The 12,841-nt window shown below is 41.7% G+C and overlaps 1 protein-coding gene across 1 annotated transcript; it reads right to left on the bottom strand.

The window, feature by feature from the left end:
* Positions 1–1,453: 1,453 nt before the first annotated feature.
* Positions 1,454–4,551, bottom strand: LOC145352014 (uncharacterized; the record flags this gene model as incomplete). The annotated part of the gene is made up of 1 exon (XM_080201889.1): positions 1,454–4,551. A coding segment is annotated over one exon (1,137 nt), but the record flags the coding sequence as incomplete, so codon positions are not given.
* Positions 4,552–12,841: the final 8,290 nt, after the last annotated feature.

The following is a 12,841-nucleotide window of genomic DNA, read 5'->3' on the forward strand; positions in this document are numbered from 1 at the left end:
GCCAAAGTTGAAAGTTTCAGTTGGAAGATGGGACCTGTGACAGTGCAGTGCTCCCTCAGTATTGCATCGGAATATCAACCTGGATGAAACACTCATGTTTCTGGATGTGGATTTAAACACACAATCTCCGGACACAGAGATAGAAATGTGCCAATTGAGCCACAACTAGCACCTCAACATTATTTTGATTTTCATGCCTACAATTTGTTCATAGACAAGTATTAGATTTTAGTGTGGGAGCAAAAAGAGGTTTCAATTCATTGATAATTTGAAAGAATTTTATTAAGAAGCTGCAGTTTCGATTATCAGACGTCAGTTAAATAGTGAGAAAAGACATATGACCCAGAACACGCACACACAGTTCACTGGTCCCTGATTGGATAACTGGACAGAGGGAAGGGATCTCAATCTCCCTGGATGGAGTTTTCTGTCTCCTTGGAATGGTTTACTGGACCCAGATCGGAAAAATAGAAATATAAAGATTATCTCCGAGGCTGGGCATGGCAGCTTTAACTTTTCTCAGTCTCCTTGGGCCACCATGTTTGGCTGAAGCCAGCATAGATCACTGTGAAAAGGTCTTTGAAATGATTTTCTGTCTCAAAAGCCCTATCAGATACTTTATTTTGGGGGGTCTTGCGTCAATCACTATCACTTATTCAATTGTTCATTAGCAAGGGACAGGCATTCAAAGTAATCCTTCCTATTTCCATCAAAAATCTATGAATTAATTTCCAAGTTTATTACTTGTTGGGACATTCTGTTTAACCTTTATTCAGATAACTGGTTTACATACAGGGTCATGAAATCCATCATCCGATAAGCTTTTTCTTGTCTCAGAGTCTGTGTTATAGATTTGTGATTGGCAGAAATGTTTGTCAACCCAGAGAGAGAAATTCCTATAATATTCAATAAATTTCTGAAGATTTTACAAGATTATTGGACCTTATTTCTTACAGATCTCCCAACCTTAGGAAAGGAATGTTCCGATTGACTTATGACAAACTGATCTCTTGTTGACCCAGCTAGCAGCTTGTTTGCCCAATGCCTTGTTTACATTATGTCCATAATTAGAGCTAACAAAATTGTCAGAATTAGCAACATGAACCTTTGAGCAGTCCCTAAGAATACACGTAAAGACATTTCCAGTAAGTATGGTAGCTATAAACAGATTACACCCCCCACAAAACATCATTCTTCCTACAGTGGATCATCCCCCTCTGGATCATTTCCATGACCACTGATCATCACCCTCCTCCCACCAGCAGTCTGCACCGCCCCTCCCCTCCCCACCAACTCCTCACTGCAGATGATTTCACACAATTTGAAATTATCAGCATGTTGTAAATACATGTTGTAAATTCATGTCTGAATTTCAAAGGTTCCCCAGTTTTTAAACACCATTTTAAACATTGTTTTTTCCAGATCTTATGACATTTTTCTCCGCTTGGTCCAATTTTTGTTTTTTTTCACTCCCTTCAGGTATCTTTCCAAATGACTATAATAAAACAAAAAAAGGTGAACTTTTACAGATAAGTTTTAATCTTCTCAATGGAAGAGTTAAAGTGGATGGAGCTTCTAATAGGTTGTGATCTCTGAATCATAAGTTCAATGCTGAAGCTTACATTCAGGGAATCAAACTTTTCATTATCACTAACAATCATATAAATACATTGTAATTCATAAAAAATTGCTTTTGTCCAGTAATTATACTTTCCTCTGGAGAAGTAGTCAGCATTTAGATTAAATAACAACTGTACAACTCTCTTGCAGCTGGTGTATCAAGGTCATGTCCACTGTAGATCTGTGAGCACAGATACCCCACTTTGTTTCTAGATACATTCTGTGTCCAAGTGGATGAACTCATTTAGCATTGCCACAGTGAAGCTCTTCCCTGTGATGCTCGAGTGTGAGATGCCTCTGTAATTGTTGTAATCTCCTGTGTCACCTTGGTTTATAATACGCTGATGATCTTTGCATCATGCATGCCCGGTGAAATGGATCCTATCGCCCAGAGGAGCAGGATGTCCTGAAGGTCTGCTTGAGCAATTCAGCTGGAATTCCATCCATGCTGGGAGTCCTTCTGTTTGCTAAACAATCCGCGGCCTTTCAAGCTCGAGTGATCAGATTTCCTTATGTAACACAACGATGACAGGAAGCTGAGAGAGAGCATCTGGGAGATGTCTGTCCCCTGTAAGTGCAGTTCACAGTAATGTTCGACCCTTCTGTTCTGTTGGTGAGTACTTCAACATTGTGGGGAGGCAGTGGCCTAGCAGCTAGACTATTAATCCAAAAACTCAACTAATATTCTGGGGACTATAGCAGACGATGGACTTCAAATTCAATAAAAAATAGCTGGAATTAAGAATCTACTGATGACCATGAAACCATCATCAATTGTCGGAAAAACCCATCTGGGTTCAGTAATGTCATTTAGGGAAGGAAATAATAATGGGGAGAGGGCGGGAAAGTGGAACTGAGCAGTGATAGATCAGCCATGATCTTATTGAATGGCGGGGCAGGCTCGAAGGGCTGGATGGCCTACTCCTGCTCCTATTTCTTATGTTCTTATGTTCTTACATGTGACTCCAGATCCACAGTAATATGGTTGAATCTCAATGCCCTCAGGCAATGTGGGATGGGCAAATGCTGGCCAGCCAGTGACACCCATGTCCCATGAAGGAATAAAAACAAAACTTCAGCATCTGCCAACTTCAGGGAGGCAAACTTTGGTGGACTAAATGCCGGTTTGATTCCAGTACACATCACACCTGAGTTTCTGTTGTCATAGGCAGTTTAGATTTATTGATCCAGTGTTTATTTGTACAGTATCTTCCTGTCTTTTGTATGACTGTCTTGGTCATTTTCAAGTTATGCCATGTTCCAGCTCTTGGGGTTATGTTGCACATCACGTAGACTTTGTTTTTTGGTTCAAATGCAACATGTCATCTCTGCTGAGTGGATCTCCAACCAGGTTTTGTTGTATTTTCCACCATTTCCAAATGTTGCTGCTGCTGTGTCAGAAATGACTCAACTCAGCAACTTTCCTTGTGTAAGCAGATATCAGTGTTGATTATTGAAGTTTTTATTGATGAAGCTTTTGTTGATGAGGCTGTAAAATATTTTTGCTATTTTGTTTCATAGTCCTTGACAGTTTAAATTCATAATGGCAGTGTCATGTGAAGAATGTGCAAGCCAATAAAAATTGTCAGCAAGGGTTAATCAGCAATTTCTCATTGGAGCTGCTAATCAGTGGAACCTTTCCAACACTGAGTTATGTATTTTACAGCAAAGTTCAATTTAGGATTGAAATAAAATTTTACTGTTATCAAGTTGTTAACATCAGCAGAAAGAAATTTACTGTTGTTGGACAATCAGCCCTGAGTGTATTAAACAGCAGAATGCACCCCCCTGCAGTCACTTGTGCTTTTGCTGGTGTTTTAGTAGATATCGGGACTGAGTGAATCTCTTCCCGCACACAGAGCAAGGGAATGGCCGTTCCCCGGTATGAGTACGTTGGTGTGCACTGAGGGTGGAAGGATGCCTGAACCTCTTTCCACAGGATGTGCAGCTGAAGGGCTTCTCCTCACTGTGAATTCGCTTGTGCGACACGAGGCTGGCTGACTGAGTGAATCCTTTCCCACACACTGAGCAGGTATACGGTCTCTCCCCTGTGTGAACTCGCTGGTGTGTGCTCAGGCTGGACGACCTCCTGAAGCCCTTTCCACAGTAGGTGCAACTGAATGGTCTCTCCCCAGTGTGAATTCGCTGGTGTGTAACTAGGTTAGCTGACTGTCTGAACCTCTTCCCACAGGAGGTGCAGCTAAAGGGCTTCTCCTGAGTGTGAACCCGCTCGTGTATCATGAGGTAGGCAGACCGACTGAATCCCTTACCACACACAGAGCAGGTGAACAGTCTCTCCTCAGTGTGAACTTGCTGATGTGCATTGAGCTTCGATGATTGCCTGAACCTCTTCCCACAAGAAGTGCAGCCGAAAGGCTTCTCCTCAGTGTGAATTCGCTGGTGTATCATGAGGCAGGATGACTTAATGAATCCCTTCCCACACACGGAACAAATAAACGGCTTCTCCCCAGTATGACTACGTCGATGGACTTCCAGCAAATGCCGATAATTGAATCTTTTACCACAGTCCCCACATTTCCATGGCCTCTCCCCAGTGTGACTGCGTCGATGGTTTTTCAGCAGAGATGGATAATCAAATCCTTTACCACAATCTTCACATTTCCACGGTTTCTCTCTGGTGTCAGCTGCAGTGTGACAGCGTTGATGATTTTTCAGCAGTGATGGGTAATTGAATCCTTTGCCACAATCCTCACATTTCCATGGTTTCTCCCCAGTGTGATTGCGTCGATGATTTTCCAACTGCTCCGGGTAATTAAACCTTTTACCACAATCCTCACATTTCCATGGTTTCTGCTGAGTGTGAATTCGTCGATGGATTTCCAGCAGGGATGGATAATTGAATCCCTTCCCACAGTCTTCACACTTCCAAGGTTTTTCCGTGGTGTCGGTGTTCTTGTGTCTCTCCAGATTGGACAATCAATTGAAGCCACATCCACATGTATATGGTTTCTCTCTGCTGTGAATGGCATTAAGTTTTTTTTTCAGGCTGCACAATTTGATAAAGCTCTTCCTACAGTTAGTCACTTGAACTTTTACTCAGGGGTGTGTATCTCGAGGTTTTTCCAATCACACTGAAGTTTGAAATGTTCTTCCACAGATAGATAGCCAAACACACTTCTTCCTTCTCATTCAAAATCAGATGATTTTTGGACTTGAATTATCAGATGACTTGACCATGATGTTGGACTTCAGTTTAGCATCTATGAATCCTTCCTTTTTTAATAGCTGTCAAAGGAATTAATCAAAGTCATCATTATAAATACAGGATAGAAATTCAGAACAAAGAATAGACTTCATGGAACATTATTTTCCTCTCACATTCCTTAAAGATTTGAATTCCTGTCCGACATACTCTCTCTTGTGATGCAATCCAAATCCATCACAAAATCTCCACCATTTAATATGAATTAGCTCCACCATTCAGCAGGATCATGGTCAATCTGTTTGTAACCAATCGAATTTCCTATCTCAATAATTTACCCACACACCATGACTCCATTATACAGGAGGTCGTCCAGATAGATAGCCAAACACACTTCTTCCTTCTCATTCAAAATCAGATGATTTTTGGACTTGAATTATCAGATGACTTGACTATGATGTTGGACTTCAGTTCAGCATCTATGAATCCTTCCTTTTTTAATAGCTGTTGAAGGAGTTAATCAAAGTCATCATTATAAATACAGGATAGAAATTCAGAACAAAGAATAGACTTCATGGAACATTATTTTCCTCTCACATTCCTTAAAGATTTGAATTCCTGTCCGACATACTCTCTCTTGTGATGCAATCCAAATCCATCACAAAATCTCCACCATTTAATATGAATTAGGATTAATATGAATTAGCTCCACCATTCAGCAGGATCATGGTCAATCTGTTTGTAACCAGTCGAACTTCCTATCTCAATAATTTACCCACACACCGTGACTCCATTATACAGGAGGTCGTCCACGAAACTTACTCCATTTCCTGTTAACTGTCCAATCTCCTATCCATGACAATATTTTACCCCCGACACAATTACTCATTTATACCTACTTCGTTTCTTGTTAGTTTAGCAAAATCACATCCCTTTGAACATTTTAACGCCGACACCCTGAACCATTTACACCACCCTCTCTTTTCACAGACTATCCAATCTCCTATCTATGTCAACATTTTACTCCCTTCACTTTGGATACATTTTATCCAAATGGATATAATTACCCATTTATACCTACTGTTTCCTGTTAACCATCCAATTACCTATCCATAACAATACTTTATCCGCTACACGATTACGCATATAGGCATAGTCTCTCCTGTTGCCTATGCAAACTCATATCCATGACAATATTTTACCTCCAAAACATGAGAGGCTGATCCAGGATCTTGCTCAGTCTGCTCATGCGTGCTGACGCCCATCAAATCCCGCAGCTTCTCACTCGGGACCTTCACAGGTCCTTATGAAATGATAAGTTGATTCTGTATTGACTTACTTGGCTAAAAAGAAAGTCAAATACAATGCAGGGTATTGACTTAAGACCTTCCAACCTACCTCAGTTTGTCACCCCTACCCAGCTTTCACGCAGCCGCCTGACACTCGTTTCATATGCACACTGCGCATGCTCCAGCTCGCAGTGCCGCGCGTGATTGGCGGCGTCTGCCGACCAATAGAACTGGAAGGCGGGGCCGGAGGACTGAACGGTCCTCCAGCCAATCGGAGTCAATGAGGGGCGTGGCTCAGCCCGGCTCCCACTCATTGACAGAAATTCGGTATCACTTTGAGAGCTGATTTCATTGAAACTCCACGAGAAAATGACCTTTCTGTTTGTGGCTCTAACCAGATCAAACCCTATGTTCATGAAATGAGCGGTTATGATTGAATTATACCAGGAGCTGAGTCCATGAAAAGATCAACCATGATCTTTTTGAATGGAGGAGTTTGCTGGACGGGCCAGATGGCATATTCATGTTCCTAGTTCTTATGTTCTCAGGGGTGATTTAAAGGAATAACGGGGAATATGATCATTCGAATAATAAATGAGCTGACAGAAGTTTAGGACGGGTTACAGAGAAGGTTAATACTGTCATCATTCAGAACATGATGTGGGGATGCCAGCAGTGGACTGGGGCGGGCACAGTAAGAAGCTTCACAACTCCAGGTTGAAACCCAACAGAATCACAAGCTTTTGGAGCACTGCTCCTTCATCTGGTGAGTGGAGAGGTAGGTTTCACAAATAAATCATATAAAGACAAAGATACAATTGCAAGACAATGGTTGGAATGTGAATCTTTACAGGTAATCAAACAGGCACAGACAGTGCGAGTGAAGAGCGGGGTATGAACAGAGGTTAAAGAAGTGTAATTATCTCAAGCCAGGAGAGTTAGTAGGATTTTGCAAGCCCAGACTAAGAAGACAGTCATCGACTTCAGGGAGTGCATTGGAGGGCATACCTCTGTCTACATCAATGGGGACGAAATAGAAATGGTCAAGAGCTTCAAGCTTTTAAGTGTCCCAATCACGACCCCGTCCTGGTCTCTCCATGCAGATGCTGTAGTTATGAAAGCCCACCCACACCTGTACTTTTTCAGGATACTAAGGAAATCTAGCATAGAACATAGAACATAGAACATAGAACATTACAGCGCAGAACAGGCCCTTCGGCCCACGATGTTGCGCCGACCAGTTAAAAAAAAACAACAACAATGACCCACTAACCTAAACCAATCCCTTTTCGTCCATAAACCTGTCCACAGACCTCTTAAACGCCCCCAAACTAGGCGCATTTACAACTGCAGCAGGCAGGGCATTCCAATCCCTCACCACCCTCTGGGTAAAGAACCTACCCCTGACATCTGTCCTATAACTACCCCCCCTTAGTTTAAAGCCATGCCCCCTCGTGCTAGATTTTTCCATCAGAGGAAAAAGGCTATCACTATCCACCCTATCTAAACCTCTAATCATCTTATATGTTTCGCATATCGCGAATTTCCACAGATGCTCCAAAATATTCTTTCCAGCTGTATTACAGCTTGGTAGGGCCCCTGTTCTGTAAAAGACCACGACAAATTACAAATGGCTATGGATGAAGCCTAGTTGATTATAAACTACAAACAGCTATGAATGAAGACTAGTTGATTACTCAAACCATCCATTGACATTGTCTACACTTTCTGCTGCCGCAGAAAAGCAGCCGGCATAATCAATGATTCCCGAAGCAGTACATCAAACCTTGTTAAAGTGGTATCATGGAGCCACCCACACAGAGACAAAATAGTCAATTTGATTATAAATAGTTGGTAATGGAAAGAAATTGGTGAAATGATAGTCAAATTCTGTCAAAGGTGCATAGTGTGCACCCAACTGGAACCAGGTCGTCACTGCAAAGTTAAAATTTAAAGTTTAGTGCGGAGAAGTGTGAGGTAATCCATTTCGGTAGGAATAACAGATGTGTTGAGTATAGGGCTAACGGGAGGACTTTGAATAGAGTGGAGGAGCAGAGGGATCTAGGTGTATGTGTACATAGATCCCTGAAAGTTGGGAATCAAGTAGATAAGGTTGTTAAGAAGGCGTACGGTGTCTTGGCGTTTATTGGTAGGGGGATTGAATTTAGGAGTCGCAGCGTCATGTTGCAACTGTACACAACTCTGGTGCGGCCGCACTTGGAGTACTGTGTGCAGTTCTGGTCCCCACATTACAGGAAGGATGTGGAGGCTTTGGAGAGGGTGCAGAGGAGGTTTACCAGGATGTTGCCTGGTATGCAGGGGAGGTCCTATGAGGAGAGACTGAGGGATTTGGGGTTGTTTTCACTGGAAAGAAGGCGGCTAAGAGGGGATCTTATAGAAACATATAAGATGATTAGAGGTTTAGATAGGGTGGATGGTGATAGCCTGTTTCCTCGGATGGAGAAATCTAGCACAAGGGGGCATGGCTTTAAATTAAGGGGGGGTAGTTATAGGATGGATGTCAGGGGCAGGTTCTTTACCCAGAGGGTGGTGAGGGACTGGAATGCCCTGCCTGCTGCAGTTGTAAATGCGCCTAGTTTGGGGGCGTTTAAGAGATTGGTGGATAGGTTTATGGACGAAAAGGGATTGGTTTAGATTAGTGGGTCAATGTTTTTTTTTAAAAATAAGACTGGTCGGCGCAACATTGTGGGCCGAAGGGCCTGTTCCGCGCTGTAATGTTCTATGTTCTATGTTCTAAAATGGGGAACCAGTCAAGACATACAAGACCATGGGAATATTTGCAAAAGGATTTCACAGGACCCACACTAGAGCCAAAGGGAAGAGCTATTGTTTAGTTATCATTGATCAGTTTACTCGATGAGTTGAAGCATTTCCATGTAAAGATGCCAAAGCTAAAATTGTAGCTTTGATATTGGCCAATGAGCCAATACCTAGATGGGGTATGCTCTTTCAGTTAGACTCATAGTTCTTCCACCTTCTTCCAGCGGGGAAAATATACAAAAGTCTGAGGTCAGGTACCAACCGGCTCAACCGGCTCCCTGCCACCATCAGACATTTGAATGGACCTACCTCACATCCAGTTGATTTTTTTCCACACCCTAGCTATGACTGTAACACTACATTCTGCACTCTCCCCTCTCCTTCTCTATGTACGATATGCTTTGTCTGTATAATGCACAACAAACAATACTTTTCACTCTGTACTAATACATGTAACAATAGTACATCAAATCAAATCAAAATGTTCCACCCTTAGCTGCCAATATGAAGTGTAATACCATCTAATTCTGTAATATTACATTGCAACCATCTCATCATTGGTCTCAGTAAGGGCTGCAGTGGTATCATTGACAACCTGTTCCAAAATTGAGATAATGGCGTCAATCTCGGCTGACAATCATACGTACACATACGGGGGCATTATTTCATCAAAGAAAATGTCAAATTCCACAAGGGTAAGTTGTTTTCTCCCAGTCAGAAGCTGGTAAGGATCATGATGTGGGAAATTATTTTAGGTGGCCTGGTTAATTTAAAGATTAATTTAAATCGTTATTTTAATCTTTAAATTTAAATCTAATTAAGTTAAATTCTTTCATTGAGCATTTCATTTCACAAAGGCAAAAAAAGTTTATTCAGCTGAATGAAATTAAAAATATTTGCATGTTAGAATCAAATACATTACAAATTAACAACATTCAGACAAACATACAATTAAGACAAGACAAATCTCATTTTGGCCAAAAGGGGAGATCAATGGATCCACCTACACAGTTAATGAGCTAGTAGACTTTCACAAAAGGTCTGAGATTTCATGCCAAGGAGTAGAATTGGTTATGATTTTCGTTGTTAGGTTAATCAGCTCAGCACCGATTTAAAAAGAATTTCCTTCAGTCACTGTTCTGTGAACCTAACAATGGCATGTCCCTCAATTAATCATATTTTGACACCTTCAAATATTGATGTCATTTGTTTGTCTGTTTTATGGCTTCTTATGATTCAGTGTTTCTCTTATCAGTTTAAACCAGCTCCAATTCCAAAAGACAGCTTTTTCTTTTAGTATTATCACCCGGCCTGGGTAATTTACGTTGTTGCATGATTCGTGCTGATATCTTTCATGAATACACCTTTCATTTTACTGGCATGTTACAAGTACATTTCTTAGTGGCGTTATTAAGATGTTACTTAAATATTTTGTATCCTTCTCAAACCACATCTTAATACATGAGCTGCTAATTATCCTCATGTTGTGCACTTAAAATTAATCAGAATCCTCAACATACAGATGGTAAATATGTGGGACTACACATCCAAGGTGACATGACGCCTTCCATCCGAAAGGCACCCATGGATATGTCTTATTTCCACAAATCCATTAAGACGCTTAATATGCTTCGTAGCGAGGGGGATTGAATATAAAAGTAGGGAGGTCTTGCTGCGGCTGTATAGGGCATTGGTGAGGCCGCAGCTGGAGTACTGTGTGCAGTTTTGGTCGCCGCACTTACGCAAAGATATTTTGGCCATGGAGGGAGTGCAGAGGAGGTTTACTAGGCTGATACCGGAGTTGAGGGGGTTGAGCTATGAGGAGAGGCTGAATAAACTAGGCTTGTACTCGTTGGAGTTTAGAAGAATGAGGGGAGATCTCATTGAGACGTATAAGATGATGAATGGGATGGATAGGATAGAGGTGGAGAGGCTCTTCCCGCTCAGAAAGGACAGAAGGACTAGGGGGCACAGCCTCAAGATAAAGGGGGGGCGGTTTAGAACGGAGTTGAGGAGGAACTTCTTCACTCAAAGGGTGGTGAAATCTGGAATTCTCTGCCCGTTGAAGTGGTGGAGGCTGCCTCGCTAAATATTTTTAAGACGCGGGTTGATGGGTTTTTGATAAGCGAGGGGATTAAGGGTTATGGGGAGAGGGCGGGAATGTGGAACTGAGCCACGACAGATCAGCCATGATCTTATTGAATGGCAGGGCAGGCTCGAAGGGCTGGATGGCCTACTCCTGCTCCTATTTCTTATGTTCTTATGTTCCTTTAAGGGTCAGATAAGTATGTACCCCCTCCCCCCACCCCTGAAATATTATCGAATATTGTAAGATCGAATATTATTGGGTGGATCCAGACAAATTTGGTTGGTTACATAAGTGTTGACGCTTAATATGCCAAAGTTCCCTCCAGGGCCTCTTATTCTCAACACATGGTTTCAGCCGTGTCCAATGTCACCATTGAGTACTGTATTTCTCATCAATTAAGGCACTTTTCCATTAAAAGGCTTTTCCCTAAGAAGAGCTCCTAATCCTTTTTTTGTCTGTCATAAGTTGTACCATTACTTTATCCCTGGGGCTAGGAACATTTTCCCCTGCCAAATTCATCCAACCTCTATGCTGCTGTTAAGTGATCATCTGTCTATTGACACCACCTCCTATAATCACATCCTCTGGGAGGATGCCCTTCCAGTCATCAGTTCAAAAGGGGTTAATCCCGTTCTTCACAGCGAAGTGGCTCTCTGTCTTAATGATATCGCAGACAAGGCAGGTATCCAATGGTTTCCTGCTTTTAAAATGGCTTCAGCTAAACTATTCTTCAGTGTTTGATTCATTTGCTCTACCATTCCTGAGCTCTGTAGGTGGTATGATATGTGAAACCTTTGCTTATCTCCAACATTCTGCAAACTTCTCTTAAAACTCTTCCTGTGAAATTAGTTCGTTGGTCTGAGTCTAACTGAAGGAGCATACTCCATCTAGGTATTATCTCATTGGCCAATATCAAAGCTACAATTTTAGCTGTGGCATCATTACATGGAAATGCTTCAACCCATCGAGTAAGCTGATCAATGATAACTAAACAATAGTTCTTCCCTTTGGCTCTAGGTACGCGTCCTGTGAAATCCTTTTGCAAGTATTCCCATGGTCCTGTATGTCTTGATTGGTTCCCCATTTCAACTTTGCAGTGACGACCTGGTTCCAGTTGGGTGCACTCTATACATCTTTGTCAGAACTTGACTATCATTTCACCCATTTCTTTCCATTACCAACTATTTATAATCAAACTGACTATTTTGTCTATGTGGGTGACTCCATGATACAACTTAAACAAGGTTTGTTGTATTGCTTCGGGTGCTATTATTTTCACTTCTCTCATCCATACACCACCTTGACATTTTTGTCCCCTTTGCTTCTCCCAGTTCTATTTTTCCTCCTCTGAAGCTTGCCTCACATCAATGCCTGGATTATCATTAATGTGTAATACTGCCACATCTGCTCTTTGTGTTCTTTCCACATTTTGTTCTGACAAATCTTTAGCTGCCCTATCTGCTTGGCTTTTTGAGCATAACTCTTAATTTTCTTGTGTGCCTGTATTTTGATTGCTGCTGCTTCTATAAGATTGTGTGCTGCTTGGATTAGGCCTTTAATTAGGCTTTCATGCTATATGTGTTCTCTTGAGGAATTAAATCCTCGCCTTTTCTAAGCTGTCATGCAGTCATGAACTACCCCAAAAGTATACCGATTGTAGATGCTAACACTTTTTCTTGTGCCTCCTTCTAATGTTTTTATTAAAGCTGACAACTCTGCTATCTTTGAGGAATCTGTTCTGCTGTAATCACTGTTCCTTCATCATTTATCATTGTCCATGCTGTACGAGTTCATACTTCCTAAACCCATCAACATATTGGTTGATCACCCCTTCACTCATTTCCTCATTAACTTCTGTAACACATTCATATTCTGTTCCGAGCGCTGTGAACCCTCCTG

The sequence above is a fragment of the Carcharhinus amblyrhynchos genome, chromosome 13, assembly GCF_965287045.1.
Source record: "Carcharhinus amblyrhynchos chromosome 13, sCarAmb.v2.hapA, whole genome shotgun sequence".
Classification (NCBI taxonomy): Eukaryota; Metazoa; Chordata; class Chondrichthyes; order Carcharhiniformes; family Carcharhinidae; genus Carcharhinus; species Carcharhinus amblyrhynchos.